Raw genomic sequence first — 12302 nt, forward strand, 5'->3', positions numbered from 1 at the left:
ACACCGACCCCGGGCACCGACACCGGCACCGAGCACAGGCAGCGAGCACCGACACCAACACCGGGCACCGGCAGCGAGCACCGACCGACACCGACCCCGGGCACCGGCACCGAGCACCGACACCGGGCACTGACACCGACACCGGGCACCGACACCGGCAACGAGCACAGGCAGCGAGCACCGACACCAACACCGGGTACCGGCAGCGAGCACCGACACCGACCCCGGGAACCGACACCGGCAACGAGCACAGGCAACGAGCACCGACACCAGCACCGGGCACCGGCAGCGAGCACCGACACCGAGCGCTGACACCGACCCTGGGCACTGGCAACGAGCACCGACACCGGGCACTGACACCGACCCCGGGCACCGACACCGACCCCGGGCACCGGCAGCGAGCACCGACACCGACCCCGGGCACTGGCAGCGAGCACCGACACTGGGCGCTGACACCGACCCTGGGCACTGGCAGCGAGCACCGACACCGAGCGCTGACACCAACCCCGGGCACTGGCAACAAGCACTGACATCATGCACCAGCAACCAGAATACCGGTACCAGACCAGGCACCAACGCTGGCCAGTCTGCCTCTCCACCCAGCCTGCAGGGATGGCCCATGGGAGCGGCCACAATCAGGGCTCTCTGCTGGCCAAGACTTTCCATGTAGCACTGGCAAGTAGAATGAATAAGGTCTGTAACTGAACAGGCTGTCTCGGGCTGCTGGCATGCACCTGCATCATCACCTCAACTTTCTTTCACATGCACTAGAATTGGAAACATTAAAAAATAATAAAATACACCACACATCTAGCTCCAGGAATCCTACATGTAACACAAACACTACAAGTGCTGGCAAGGACTTTTCCAAGGACTTCTTCCCTTTTCTCTGCTGTGACTTTGGTAGGAAGGTTTAAATGGTGGAATTGTTTGCAAGTACTCAGTGTGTGCTGAAACAGACGATGCTGAGCCCGGCCCACAGCTGGCCAGGACCATGCCAGCAAGAGCTGTACCACAATGGGACAAATTTGTCTACCCTTTCCTGCTTGCCACAATCCATTTTGTTGCCAGCAGGTCCTAAGACCCTGGCCACCCTGAATCTTGCTTTCTCTTCCAGGCCAACTGTGACTCCACTCTTGCACAGAGCTTTGAAACCATCAGCAAGATGCTCCTACAGATCCTGCTGCCAGGCAGCTCCACTAGGAAAATCTTACAGCCACACCTGGCAAGGACATTGCTGTAAATCCAATTCTACTTCCTGACAGAAAACAAGCCATCTGACCTGGGTGATCAACACACAAACGATGCCTCCAGTTTGCACTCTGAACTAGAATCTAACAATGGCATCAGGGGCCTGACAAGCACCCTGCTCACCAGTGTGTGCACAGGCAGAGCCATCTCACAGCACAACCTGACACTGCAGCCAACTTTGATTGCTACAAAGCCCTGAGAGAACTGGGTGACAGCAGCGTGGACTGTCAGTACCATGTGCTTTGCAGTAACCCAGCCTAAAGCTTTTACTACCCACTGAGTCTGTTATTCTATGTGCTTCTGAAGTTCTTGGCTTGTTTTATTGAATGTGTATTTATTCTAAACTCAAAAACCTTTCACCAGTTTGAAGTCAAAGTCAGCAAATGCTCAACAACTTACTTATTGCTACCAGACTGTGAGAATACTGACAAAATTGCAAGGGCTGCTTGGCCCTCCTGTTTCCCTGTTCCAGCTACTATGCTATTGCTGCACCCCTGTAGTCAGCAAGAGATGGCTGGAAATCTCCCCCTCCACGGCAGATCCATGGGCAGGGGATGTCTGCAAGCACCAGGCAGGGAAAGGGGGAGTAGTGCTGTGCCAGAGCCTCTGCAACTAAAAGCCTTTTGGGAGAAGGTCATGTACCAGACCACACTGTTCTTGTCACAACACCGCAATGCATCAAGAACAGGTCCTTGTCTCTACTGAAATTAGACTGGTTGGGTCTGGGAGGTGAGAAACAGCCTCAACTCCCATCACCAAACCTCTCAAAACTTCACTCATACATTTTCTGGAAAGTTTATGAGTATCTCCATGCCTGGTGGTACCATATTAACTTTGTCTAGACTCAGTAACAGAAAGAACAGCAGTTAGTTAGTTAATAATAGATAAATGACTATGCAGATGCTGCTGACTTCAACACTTGGACAGTTTCAAGAGCTGAGCTTGCATCAGCCCCCTGGATGCTGGCCAGCCACAGTGACTTCAGACCCCTCATTTGAAGAGATGTGCTTTCCTTATGGTTGCTATGTGACACTCGCACAAATACAATCAAACACCCTGCCGTGGGCCCAAAACATTCAAAACAGAAAAAAACTTTTTCCATAGGATCTCTTCCAGGTGCAGTGTGTGAGGCTCTACTCACATGCTTCAAAATATCCTCTATGAGAAGCATAGTCAATCTGAAAGTTACTTAAAATGGCAATCCTCAGAGCTCAAAATCTCCTCATGGCTCCAGGTGTTTGTGGAGAGCCACAAATGAGAACAGCAGGGTGTGGGGCACCAGTGGTGTGAAGACAGAATAAAAGGCCCATGCTGCTGCAAGGACTTTGGCACCAACAAACGCAGCTCTGACTGTGGCCCACCAGTGCTCGGCAGCCTGGCTCAACCTCCCTCTTCAGGGACTAGGAGGCTTCTGACCAGACTCTAATGCAAAGGTAAAAACCAGATTTCACCAGCCCTATGTATCCATGACCAATGACTCTTATACAGGCACAACCAACATTCAGTGGATATCACCAGTCATGGAACTATCTGGGCTCAAATGTCATAATGTTCAGCAGATTTGCCAGGCCAGCTTGTCCCCATGCATACAATCTCCTCCTCCCATACATATTCTTTGCATGAAACCATCCCCTCTGGTCTCCTAGCAGATGAGTTTTCAGGGGTTAAGTTACCTCAGAGGCAGTGAATCCAAGGGACAGAAACACCATCCCTGCACCAAAGTGGGAAGTCCTGTGCCCCCAGAACAGTTCCTGCATACCCAGAGCCCCTGCCATGTTCTAGAAATATCTGCTTCAAGCAGGCTGAAAACAAGTTGTGTCAATGAGGAGCTGGCTATTTGTTTTATACCCGGCTGCAAAACCCAGTTTCTTTCCTGATAACAAATTCCATAATGACCAACATGTCCTGAGAAAAGCTGGATGTTTTCAAGACCACATAACACTCACAGCATCATACCAAAACCCTGGCAGTGCAAGATTGGCCTGCCACCTCGGTGCCCCAGATGTAATGGCCAGGTACCCCAGAGGCCACTTCTGCCAGCCAGCTCCCTGGCCCCACTGCACTGCCCACACACCGGGGCCAGCCACTTGCAAAGCTTGGACCACCCAGAGCTGAGAATGAGGACAAAACAAAACCAAGGACTACTGCCACAAGGTTGTGTGAAAAATCAAACTACTTCCATGCTAGGGTAAGTTTTGTGGTAAAACATAAGCTCTTTGCAGCAAGCAGGAACTCTTTAGCTGAATCCCTAATTTCTCTGGAAACTAGCCCTGCTGCGTAACTCCCATGGAATCCAGTATCTGTCTTCTTAAACAGGGGGGTGGGATAACAAACTCAATCGTTTTGCTGAAGTGCTGGCAGTAACCTCTGTCCTAGCACGAGCAGCCAAAGAACTGACTCTTATTGCTGTGCTTCATGCATCAAATTTCTTAAAAAACACAAACACATATATGTGGGATTTTTTTCAATAAAGACCTGAATATTTAGTATTCAACTCCACGAACTGTAAGGCAAGTTTAACTGTTGCATTTCTTATGTAGGAACTAGTTCAGTGGATTGGATTTGTTCCTATTGTTTGTAAAAGTAACAGGTATCGTGTAACTCCAAATTATTCTCTTATAAAAAGAACAAGTAAAACCAAAACACAGATGCTGAATGGGGTAATATTGAGGCGATGAATTAATGCTATTGAAGTGCTTTAGGATCCCTTCCACAAATTCAGGATTTTAAACTGCTAAAAGCAGTGCACAACTGCAACTTCAGGTTGTGCCAAGCTACCTCATGAAGCACAGACTGCTGCTGGCTTGGTGTTCCTGCTATAAATTGCTTGCGTTGAAAACCAAAAAGCTGAATGCTGAAGTCAGAGCACATTTTACAAGTGTCAGGAATCGAAGAGAGAATCAAGTTAGTCCAAGCTTTGTTCTCCTTTTGAGGCAACCCTGCCTGTATTTCCAGTGTTTATCACAAGTTAGACATCAAGTGGTATCACACACACCAGGAAAAAGCAAAGGACTGGCTCCTGCTGTTCTTCTGGAGGGGATGAACTCTTTGCCTGCTTTCACTGCCCGCTAGTTTCCCTTGCATTTCTTTCCCCCTTCCTCCCCAGCCAATGGAACTGCCCCAGCCTGAGGTGAAGCCACAATCCCATGTTTGTGGGACCACAGCCAATTGCATTGGAAATGACAATTTAAGCTGCAGAACCATGCAGCAGGAAGGACCAAGTGTCTGGGGGTTAGCACCACGTGCTCCTGACTCTGTGACTGCACAGGTTGGTGAAAATGCATGGTCTCTGCATGGCTCAGCAGTGAGAAGGAATGTGGAGGATGCCTCCACAGGCTTCTGGTTGACCTTCCCAAGCACCAAGTGTAAGGCTCCTTCCCTGCTCCTCAAAGCCCTGTTGCCTCTGCAGATGCCCAGTATTGCAACTCTCCAGTACCTGTACATGCTTCACCAGCCTTCCATGAACTTCCTGGTCACAGGAATTCACAGGGTGTTGTCTGTGACCTACAGAGAAACCCTCTTTTTACTTCATCATAGTACAAGTGAACACAGTAATCCACTCTGGCTAAACAAATGGCATGACAGCTCTCAAAGAAAACTACAGGACACTTCAGAAGGCTACACTGGCTATGTCTGATGTCCACATTGGCTATTACTGATGAAAACCTGGACTGAGTTAAATCACTCTTACTAAAAATGGTCTCTATGAATAGCTCAGATCAACACTGAATCTGGCCCCACAGTGTTGTTCCTCCAAACCTTAAGTGTTGTGCAGCAAAAACTCTTGCTGCAGCAGAACTCAGTAGCAGGGAAATGAACTCCTGCTTTGAGCAAAGAGCACCTGAAGGGCACATCTCTTGTTCCCCAGGAAGCCCACCAGCCCACAGAGGCAGCTCCCCATAGCCATGGCCTCCACAGTAGTCCCCTGGGCCCCTACCCTAATGACTGTCACTCGCTGTCCCTAAATCCACTGGCAAAGCTCAAACTCCCACTAACAGAGCAAAGGCACAGCTCCCAACTGCTTTGAGCTACATCCCCACTATGACTCCAATGCGCTCCAATACACAGCTGAGCTTTTGTCCTTCCAATAGACTTTGTGATAAAACAAAGCAAGGTTGGACCATGTCCCTGGGTCTGTATTACGTTGTCCAGTTGCATGAAACCACGTGTTATCACCAGGCATTTATTCACTGGAGTTGTCTCCCTGTAGAAATGTTGGTGCTTTAATTGTAATTAATGTAATTACAAGAAAACAAACAAACAAACTAATAATAAGGCATGTTGGTCTGTTGTACTTCCAATAAACTGTTCACTGCAAAAATTAGATCTCTGCCTGTTGTCTTGGGCACAGGCAAGTCTCTTACTTTCAGCTTCTCTAATAAACAAGTTGCTTGGGCAAGAGTAGATGACTTGAGCTTTCTCACTGTTTCTCAATCTGTGAAATTATTCAAAGTTCAATTTGCCTTGACAAAAGTGCCTTTGTGTGCCCTGCATCTGCAGAGTCCAACACAGGCAAACTCCCCATGGCTGTGTAGGCAATGGGGCTCAGCATGCACACTTCATTTCCCATCGCACTGTCCCATTCTGGGTCACCCCAAAGCTTGAAAGCCACAGTACCAAGTAATACAATTCCTTCTAGCTATGCACACACAAAAACGCATGTATGAAGCTGCCCACCCTCTTAGGCAAGATGTGCAGATAAAAGGGGTTACTTACTTACTGACCCTTACTTTCCCAATGCTTATCAGCTGAAGGCCTCAGAGGAAGAAATATAGGGGCAGAAATTATCAGGAAGAGAGGAGCTGCTGAAGGAAATCCTCATCTATAAAACACCGGAGATAAGGGTCTACATAAGACCTTAAAAGGGAACAAGGCTTTTTTTTTTAATTTTGGCACAGCTAATAAAGAAAAGCTCACAGCAAAGCACGTAGACAGGCTGTCAGGAGCTTCAGCTCCTTTTCCAACAAGCAGCAGCAGCATAAAATTGTTAATGCAGTGGTTAGTTCTGCAGATGCTACTTAAACCACGTGGGCAAGGTTGATACTGACAGGAATAATGTTAAGTTTGTTCCTGACTCTGTAAAACACCTGTAAAGGAGCAAAGCTCAAGAACATGAACTGAGAAACATGCCATTAAGAAACTAAAAAGCAGAGGCTGAAGAAATTAAAGTGCAATGAAGAAACCTCAGATTAAGCATTGCCTAGCTAGACATTCCTATAGATGACAGTGGGCACTTAGGACAGCCTGATGCTCTTCCCCAAAACCAAGAGAGCTCAAGTCACCATAGTTCACTGTTGTGCTTCCACTAGGCTCAAGCTAGTGGGTCTAGGCTTCCAGATCATCAATGACTGCTGTTAATCAGGGTTTGCACTCCAGACCCAAGTGGACGTTTCTGCAAAATGCCAAGACAACCACTACACCTCTTGGTGCTAAGATGCCGGTGATTTTTTATTCCATCTTCAAAAATGAGGAGGTGGGAGGTTTGCCCCTGTTCATAGTTGAAAAAGAGTGACCTTAAGATGGCTATTAAAAAGTTCAGCTCCTAACAAGCTTTTTAACCAACAAGAGTGAATAGCCTTACTTGCCTGATGCAAAAATGAGCCACAGGACCACTGAAATCTCAACAAGATATTCATTCAACACTATTAACTTAATCATCTTCTTGCCCGACTGCTAGTGCAAATAGGACCAGAACCAGAACAGCAAGCCATCTCACCCTCCAGCAGAAGGACTATACTGTGGAGCTGGATGAATTAGTTTATCACTTTCACTTTGGTGTAAGTTGAGAAACTTTGTGCCTAGTGATACCTTCAACACTGTCACTTCCAGATCAATGTGCCGCCCCCCACTGCTGGTGCAGTACTTCTAGTTTGTGTCCATGAGAGATACCAATCTGACTGGCTCGAAGTAGCAGCTCCAAAATCCCCACTGTTTTGGTTTTTCTTCCATGTTCGGTGGCGCGGGAGTAGCTATTCTTTCATAAAAGTATAAAAGAGGTCCTGCAGCAAACCGAATCAGCGACTCTGACTCTACCGGCGCCGCGGCCAGACCGCCGACATCCCCCGCTGGGCGGGCGGAGCTCCGCGCACCGGGGTTGCTGAGGGGGCGGCGGGGGACGCTGCGGGCAGCCGGGGCGGAGGAGCCACCGCAGCACCGCCAGCGTCTCCTTCAGGGCCGGCCCCGGGGGCGAGAGCGGCCGGACCCCCCGCGGGCCCACGCCGCCGCCCGAGACCGCGCCCCGCCGTCCCGGCCCCGGCCCAGCCCCGCGCCGGCCCCTACCGTGTCGTCCGCGGGGGCCGCGTCCTGGAGCTGCTCTTGGCCGGAGGAGGCGCGGACGTCGCCAGCGGCCGGGCCGGGGCCGGGGACCGTGCCGGGCGGAGGGTCGGGGCCGGGGCGGACGGGCGGCGGGGCGCGGCGCTGCCCAACGCGCAGTGCCCCGAAGTCGAGCGTCTTGCTCTCGAAGGCGCCCTCGACGTTGCAGAAGAGGCCCCCGCGCTTCTGACGAGGCACCGCCGCCGTGCCGGGCCGCGCCAGGTACACCGGCAGCTCCTCGTCGTCGCGCCACCCGTCCGCCGCCATCCCCGCCGCGCCGCCGGGACGGGACGGACGGGGCAGGATGGGGCGGGCCGGGCCGCGGGGCGGGGCGGGCCCGGCGTGGGGCGGGGGGCGGTGGGACCGGGTGGGTGGCGCTCGCTCGTACCGGCCGTCGGTTGCTCCGGTGTCTGCTGGGCCGGCCGTTGCTGAGCGGGAAACTGCCACCGGCCGAGCTGCCGTCGGCCGCCTTCCTGGGATGCTGCAGCCGTGAGGACGGAGCGGACGCACGGGAGCGCCTCGCTGCTGACCGTGCGAGCCGCTCGGCAGATGGGCTGTGCTCGGACGCGCCGGCGGCAGCCCCGACAGCCGCGTGTCGGTTTTACCCCGCCGGTACGCGGTGCAGCCCACAAACCGGCGTTTGCTCACGGGCCCGGGGCCGTACCTCGTTCCGCTTGGGCCGCGGTCCCTGCAGATGCGCTGCGTTTAGCTGGACGCTACAGCCAGACATGAGCAATGTCCCCTGCACAAAGGCTTCACCGCTCCCAAACGTGACCGCGGGTGCGCCTGTCTGGCCGCACAAACAAGCTGCGGGTGTTGGCCGCTTAAAGGTATTGCTTTGAGAACTCCATTGCAACTTCATTTCAAAAGTACTGGAGACCCGAAGGACAGAAAGACAGCCAAGACTGGGTTTTACAAATGCTAGTGGCTGTATAACAGTAGTAATATGTGAAATCTATCGTGAGCACCAAAACTGGAGCTTTGACTAAAATAATTTTGCCAAGAGCTCATTTCTTTATCCAGAACAAGCATGCATGGTACCTGGGCTCTACGTCTTGTCAAGTGATTCCTCACACCACATTTTTGTGTTATGAGATATTGTCAGTCGTGTTTTTTTCAACCTTTTCTGCAGAAAACGAAACAGTGCCATTATCTCTACCAGTCCTCTGAGGACTGGTGGTTCTTAAGGAAAATCCACATGGAGCCTGACCCATCATAGGTCAGAAAAATGACCCTGTGATTAAGCCTGGAGAGGCAGTCTGGGGGGCTGACTGAGGCTTGAGGCTGTGTGGGAGGAAATGGTTTGCAATAATTTCCCTCCTTTTGCACATTGGGAAGCAGTCTGCTTTTGTAACTGGACTTGTACCAGTGTCATTAACTGAATCCATTTTTTTCTCCATCTAAGTCAAATAATCTACAGTAACTTGAATTTCTGAATAATTATTCAGGTCTAAAGGGTTAGGAGAAGAGAGGATGGACTAAATATTTGCAGACTGTATCTGTAAACTTGGGAGAGTTACTTTAAAAGCCTTGAGTTACACAGCACGGTGAAATACTGGTCAGCGTCTGCCCTTACTTTCTCTAAAGCAGCACCAGAGAGGGTTGCATTTGGTTGTTCTTGGGCTCTTATGTGAACTTTAATATGCAGCTGCCCCAGCATTGTGGCTTCATGATGCTCAGCACCATGAGTGTCATGCCCACACCAGAGCCCCACTGCCACCTGACCAGGATGTGCCAGAAGAGCCCAGCACTGTCACATTTCAGATGCAGGGGCAGCAGCAGTGGCTGGCAGCTAGAGAAGGAAGTATCCCTTCAGATAGCCAGAAAGTGTTTGTTCTGGAGTGTTTTCCTACTCCTAGTCTCCTGGCAAACGCTCCTCTTCTGTAACTGGATGCTTTAGCAGCAAGACCACTAGTACTGGCCAAGCAAATGCACACAAAGTGACTGCCCACCAGGTCTTTATGTTCCTAAGGGACTGCCTTAGCATAAAGGAAATAATCCTCCTGCTGCAAGTGGGATCCACTGAGAAGATGAAACCCCCTCTCAGACAGCTTCTGCCCCTGGTGAGTGGGATGTGCTGACCGTGGAGCTGGTGGCTGGCATGTTTCACACAGTGAGCTGAGCTCCTGCCTCCTCAGGACCAAGCAATAACACATGAGGAGTGAGCCTCTCCTGAGAGGAACAACGTGCCCTGCCCTGTGCCTGTGTGCACTAACCACTGAGGAGTTAGAGTGAACCCCTTGTTTTGGCTGGGACATCTCCGTATAGCTGTGCAACTTTACGGGGAATTAAAATTCTCTGGAACAGGGCCTGGTCTTTGTCTGATTCTGCAAACATGCAAAAATTTCAGCATTGTACTTTAATAGCAATATTTATTTAAATCTTGATTCCAATGTTTATCTTTCCTAGTGCCTTGCTGCGTAGATGGTTGCACTGAAATTATCTGCACAGTACGGAGCTCTTCTGGGGACTGAAGGCTTTAAAATCTGACTTTTAATGAAAATCATTCCATGTATAAAAGACAGTTCTTGATTTATACTTTTCAAATTGCCATTTACTTATAAGATCTTTTTTGTTAGGTGTTGTAAGGCTACTAGTTCAAGAATACCATGAAAATTGAAGTTTGTATTCCGTGCGTGTTCACAGCACAGTTGTTTTTGAGCCCAGCAGAAGGCTTTATATTTCTGTATATGTATGTCTTGGATCAGACATGAAGCTTTTAATTATACAATGACAAAATGTCTGCCTCCGGTAGTTAAGTAAATGTTCTCTTCTTTAAATCACATGCTTATATGCTCATGGACAACAATGTTGGTCAGGCAAACAGTCATGAGTGGTGCAAACTCAAGCTCTGCTGGCAAAGCAGCTCTCCTCTCACCTCTCTGTACAAAGTAGATTGAAGATAGAAATCAGGGAGGGGAACCAGTGGGAAGGCTGCTTCCCCTGCCTGGGCCCAGGGAGGATCTAGATGGTAGGCATGTGAGCTCATGTGCTTTGTGCTGCCACAGGACCCACTAGAGCCAACCATCAATCCTGCAAGGGTTTCCTTGGCTCAAGGGCTGGATTCACATCCTGACCGCAAAACAGAATTACTGGTCCTCATGGGTCAGGAATCTGAGCTGAGCCTGACAGATGGGCACCACTGGTCAGGAATAGAAATAGGCTGCTCTTCTGATCTAGGGAACAACATTTATTTTATGGGAAATTCTGTAGTGGCAAGCTTCTAATTCATGTCTTTCTAGTTGAGTAAGAACTGTTTAAGGCACACTGAGAAATGGAAATCAGTCATCTTACAAGGTGAGCCACACTGGTTATGAATGGGGGAATGGTGCAGCCTTCTGGGAAGTTATCTTTAAGCAAATCCCTTTCTGCAAAAGGATTAGTTAATAAGATGGGACATAATCACCCCATCTGGGGTGCGCATTTTCTTGTTCTGTGCTCTCAAAACCCCAGTGCTGTTTTTCTTTGTCCTCACTGACTGCTGCCAAAGCACCAGCTGGGGTTCCTGTCAGAGCCTGTGCAGGGAATCGCAGGCTCTAAACGCCCAAGCCTCAGAGTATCCACTGAGAGGCACAACCTATCATGTAACTTTCTCAAGCATTTTCTTCATGAAGCTGTCAAACATACTGTTATCTTCTAAATGTTTGAAGAGGAATTCAAATTGCCAACTGAATCATTCAAATAGCAAAGGTATTGACAGAGAAGTCAAATTAGGTCATTTTGCCTGCCACTGCCAAGGCACTGTTGTCCCCCAATAGGTATTTTCTGATGACTTTGCTAATTTATTTTCCATTTGTCAGGGCAGTGGGCAGTTTCTTAATTGGAAAAACTCCACATCCTCTGCTGGCAAACTTCTGTGCTGGTTCGCAGCTCCCAGATGGTTTGTGCAACATCATTCTATCTGTAATAAAAATAGAAAATGGTTTAAAAGGGTGAAGAATGTCCCAGATTGTGATATGTTGTTCACATACTGTCACTGGAATTTGCTCATTACACCAGGAAGTATCTCAGGTTCCATAGCTGTCACTACAATGCTCATTAGACTCAGAGAATATTGTGTTATTTGAAGGAAACAGACTGTTGACATTAGGTGGGATTTGACCCCTTTCTTCACCAATGCTGACAAGCTTGAGCCATGTCCTGAGTGAGGACATTTCCTTCCTTGATGTCTGATCCAGAGTGGTCTTACACTGATTTTCCTGTGGGTCTGGAGGCAGCAGTCTTTGATTGCATGTGAAAAGGATGTGATGTAATGACTGCATAACATTGTGAGCAGGATAAATGCACATCAGCTTTTGTAGCTTGTTTTCTTCTAATGTCTGTGGGTTCAGCTGGAGAAGCAGCAGGACAGTGGTAGTAGCAGGTCAACACTGATTTCTTCTGATTCCTACATGATTTGGTAAAACTGCATCCCTTTATTACATGCATGATAAGTTGCAATGATTAAGTAAGTCCTAGTTATCTTGTTTCATGCAAACTTAGAGCTGCCTTCTCACACTGTGTAGTCATGATTTACAAGCATGTCCTGTTTTTGGAGGCTGGCAGATAAACAGTAGTTGTTCTACTATCATTCTTGCAGCAATGTCAGGACAGCCCCTGGCACTGCCTTTCATATGTCTCAGGGAAAGTCAGGCTAAGTACAAATGCAGAAGAAACAGTGGAAGAGTCAAGGAAATCTGACTGTCCCACTTACATTTAGAAGCAGAGGTCAGAGATGGGTGGGCTTCTTTGTTCACTCA

General features: G+C 49.2%; 1 protein-coding gene across 1 annotated transcript in view; it reads right to left on the minus strand.

Annotated features, from left to right (window-relative positions):
• DPYSL3 (dihydropyrimidinase like 3) overlaps window positions 1-7847 on the minus strand; it is a 28137-nt gene extending 20290 nt beyond the window's left edge. Inside the window, exon 1 of the mRNA XM_030283866.4 lies at window positions 7531-7847. Within this exon, the coding sequence (XP_030139726.4) occupies window positions 7531-7830 (300 nt within the window). The 5' untranslated portion in view covers window positions 7831-7847. The remainder of the gene's footprint in view (window positions 1-7530) is intronic.
• Window positions 7848-12302: the final 4455 nt, after the last annotated feature.

Source organism: Taeniopygia guttata, chromosome 13 (genome assembly GCF_048771995.1).
Source record: "Taeniopygia guttata chromosome 13, bTaeGut7.mat, whole genome shotgun sequence".
Classification (NCBI taxonomy): domain Eukaryota; kingdom Metazoa; phylum Chordata; class Aves; order Passeriformes; family Estrildidae; genus Taeniopygia; species Taeniopygia guttata.